The 3,859-nt window shown below is 34.8% G+C and overlaps 1 protein-coding gene across 7 annotated transcripts; it reads right to left on the bottom strand.

Moving 5' to 3' along the window:
• Nucleotides 1-218: 218 nt before the first annotated feature.
• Nucleotides 219-3,612, bottom strand: LOC113287548. 7 transcript variants are annotated; one of them, XR_003330135.1, is made up of 6 exons: nt 3,375-3,612; nt 3,168-3,230; nt 3,019-3,064; nt 2,717-2,857; nt 918-2,441; nt 219-416 (listed from the first exon to the last, which is right to left on the bottom strand). XR_003330135.1 is itself a non-coding variant. In XM_026536327.1 (6 exons), exons 3-5 carry the CDS (start codon nt 3,023-3,025, stop codon nt 925-927), a joined length of 696 nt encoding a protein of 231 aa, XP_026392112.1. In that variant the 5' UTR covers nt 3,026-3,064; nt 3,168-3,230; nt 3,375-3,612; the 3' UTR covers nt 219-416; nt 918-924. The 7 variants fall into 7 exon arrangements, 5 of the variants coding, with proteins under 5 accessions (XP_026392112.1, XP_026392115.1, XP_026392117.1 ...); XR_003330134.1 differs by having other exon boundaries at nt 2,759-2,857; XM_026536327.1 differs by having other exon boundaries at nt 918-1,472.
• Nucleotides 3,613-3,859: the final 247 nt, after the last annotated feature.

The following is a 3,859-nucleotide window of genomic DNA, read 5'->3' as shown; positions in this document are numbered from 1 at the left end:
GGTTTTGACCAGCCAAAACCAGGTTTTGACCGGTCAAAACCAGGTCAAAATTAGAGTTCCTGTAATTAAATTACCCTTTTCATTTGGTAATCAAATTAATCCAACAATACTATCAACAAAATTGAATTTGAATGACAATTATTAACTGACTTCATTTTACAGGTTCAGCAAACTACAATCTTTCAAGTTCCAAATGTAAAAACAATTACATAATATTATAGAAGTGAAAACAATTACATAATATTATAGAAATCTGAAAAGTATACATTCTGATACAGAAACTACCAAAAATAACAACCAAAAATGAAACAATTCAGTTTAAATCAAAATAAAACATGGAATCATTGGTGAACCTGGACTGGCAGGACTTGTAGAAGTATTGACCATGAGAGCTGGCTAGCTATTTGTCGAGTATACTTTCATGTAAACACAAGAAAAGAAATACATTAGTAATTGATCTTAATTAACTTTTCTAATGAATACAAGAAACACAAGATAAGTTCAAAGTATACAAGTGCTTTGTTGTAAGCAAACAGACTCTCCGTGACCAGGATCCTAAGACTATCGTGTGTCAATGTCATACTAATCCAATATGGATGAACTCCTCAAAATATCAGATTAGTCAGTGTTAGTTTCATTCTTTCATGTCATCAAGTGATCAATGTGTCCTAAAATCGGTCCTCAACAGGGTAAATAGTAAGTTATGCTAACTGATCTTTTGTGTAATCTTCTAATTTTCCTTGCTCGATTACGAGGACGTAGAAACAGTACCACCAATCTCTAATGGCTCCAGCAAAAGCTAACTCAACTTGTTGATTGGTGCAGGCAAAGAGATAATACCAACTGCGACGTGTTGATAACGAAGATTCACAATTACATATTAAAATTAAAAATAAATTATAACTAAACTGTGTTACCTGGAAGCTATGCCACTGTTGTACTGCATGCAAACTTCTTCTGTAGCTCAGAAGCCAATACTTCGGCATCTAGCAAGAACGAATCCAATCCAGACAATCTTGTTACTTTTTTGTTTCCTTGCCTACGTTCAGTTACTATCTGAACTGTTTTAAGAGCACCTTTTCGCACAGCAAACTCGCCTCCTCTCGTTACTCTGTGGTGAGGCTGCATTCGACTCAGAAAATCAGCTCCTAAATCCTTTTTATGAATCTCAGTTGGATACGTTGAGCCCTTCTTTATTGTTCCCTTGAAGAGAGCATCACATAGAGTTGCATCCAAAACCACAATGGCTTTGTCTTTACCATATTCTGAATGTTCAACATAACTAGAAACAATATCAGTTGCCTCAGATGCGCTAAAATATCTCCATATATCAACTCCCAAAGCACCTAAGATAGGATTCACATAAACAGATGATTTGTAGATCTCCACCACCTCAAGAGTTGGTCTCTGTGTCTGGCCTTCAGAAGCTGTAAAAACACTGTTATCAGCAGCCATCTGAGGTTGCAGCTTCTCTGGTTTAAAGGAGGTGTAATCAGAATGTTTACGATTGACAGCAAGTAACATAACTTCCTTCTTGTGCTTATTTTCTTTGGATGATATATGTCCAAATTGAACAATAAAGGTGTATGCAGATTGAGAAACACAACTATGCTGATGTCAAAAAAATAAGTCTTGGCTTCATACAATTAGTTGCATTTTATCTGCATCTCTATAGGGGAGCATATCACATTATATCACAAAAGCAGGAAATACGACAACTCCAATCTCGAGTTACATGTCAAGATGTTGGAAGTTACGTTGGGATTGCTACACAGGACTCATACTGAAAAAAGATGACAATAAATCCCAAGCTTGAAAAATCTCCTAAATTGCATTAATACAAGAACAGTAACAACAATTTCAGTGTAAAGGCTGATACATGTATCTACTAATATCACATGAACGAAGACTGCACAGAAATATTACCGAAGGTACACAATTGTAGTTCACCAGCTAGTGTACCCACACGTGTCTACTAATATCACATGAACAAAGACTGCACAGAAAGATTACCGAAATATCCGAAATATTTGATATCAAATCAACCTAATAAATTATTGTAGTTCACCAGCTAGGATAACCACACATGTATGATGTATCTACTAAGCTATTAATTTTCTGCAAATACCAAGAAAGAGATAAATGAATATTTACCATCCACATCTCCACTCTTTTATTATAGGGAACCTTAGTTTTCCTCTCAACAACATAACACTTGGTCTAGTCTCGAAAATATCTATATGACTATCAGGAATTTCCAGCATGACAGGAAAAACTTAAGATATAGAGTCGAAATCCATGTTTATCTGTAAACCTTAAACTTCTGTTGTTAAAAAGAGAGAAAAATATGTTATCGAAAGACATAATGAACACAAGGACATCAACAATAGGACCAGCACAAGCTCTCCATAAATCTGAATACAGATCATCACATCCATAACCTAGAACAATCAAACCAAAATCAAGGTCAAACAATGTAGAAATAGAAACAAAATCAAACTCAGAGAAAGGAGAAGCTTCATTTCTGAATCAAGACCAAGAAAATTTAAGAAAACCCCATTATCAAAATCAAAAAAAGGAGCTTCATTTCTAATTTCTGAATGGTTCAATATCATTGACGTGCAAAGCTAGACAACACAATGTTACAATTAGCATTAAACCCTAAACCCTTAAAATCAACATTACTAAACAAGGAGAAATTTTAAAAAAAACTTACGTAAGAAGAAATTCCTAAGAATCCCATCACAAGTCTCAATACCTTCAAGAACATGGGATGCAATTTCCGGAGGTATGATAGGTGATGAAGGTACTGTCATTAAATCATCACCAACCAAAATGGTTTCGTCCATCGATGGCTCTGAATCAAATGGAATAAAAACCAAACAAAACCCATCAATTTAGACATACAAGGATTCTATTTTAACAATTGTATAGGAAAACTGAAAACAATCTGATAAAAAGAATTTGAAAGAAATCTGGAAAAAAAATGATAATTAGGTGAAGAAATTCCATTCTTACCATCCATGATTACTCTGTAATTCCTTCCTCCTTCCCTCTAGTATAACTGCAAAAGTATGATTGATTGATTTACAAAACCCTAGTCATTCAATTCAACAATGATAAAAAAAAATGATTATGAAATCGATAAGAAACCAACTTTTTCACACCTTACACATAAGATCTGAACCCGTTAGATTCCTTAGTAACCCAGAATGATATGAACACTCGATCTGTACAAAGAGCTCACTGAATCAATGGATTAAACCCAATGAACAGATCTTACAGCTCAATTTTAACTCCATTCTTCATCCAAATCAACATGCCTTTTAAAAAAAAAAACGAATTTAAGAAACATAGATTGTTTTGTTTATTACCTGAATCAGTTTAACCGAAGCCTTAGATGAGATTTGGAGTCTGAAATTGAAATAGAAAGAAGAATTTGGTGTCTGAGCCCTAATAATCTAAACCCTAAAAAGTTTTTTTCTCAGAAATCAAACAAAGCTATAGATTTTAGGCTTCAATGATTATTTAGCGGAATATGAGAGAACTTTCTTTTTTGGTAGAGGAGAGAACGAGAGAGGAGCAGAGAACGAGAGAAGTAGAGATAAGATAATGAGAGGTAGAGAAGAGAACATGGTGTTCTCGTTAATCATATAGACTGAGTCGAAGCTGACTCCAAGTATCTGAATGGGCTGAAACCGAGTCAGCTTGAAAGTGTGGGCAGTCAAATACACGAGTCGCACGCGTACAACTCAATTCTGTTGCGAATTGTAGCAAGTTCAAACAGTTGCGAGTTTTGTAACTACAGAGGTTGCAACACTTTCGCAACAGAATTTCGCAACTGAAAATTCGTAACAGG

This window comes from Papaver somniferum, chromosome 6 (assembly GCF_003573695.1).
Source record: "Papaver somniferum cultivar HN1 chromosome 6, ASM357369v1, whole genome shotgun sequence".
NCBI classification, from domain to species: Eukaryota; Viridiplantae; Streptophyta; class Magnoliopsida; order Ranunculales; family Papaveraceae; genus Papaver; species Papaver somniferum.
This window is presented reverse-complemented; position numbering and strand designations above follow the sequence as displayed.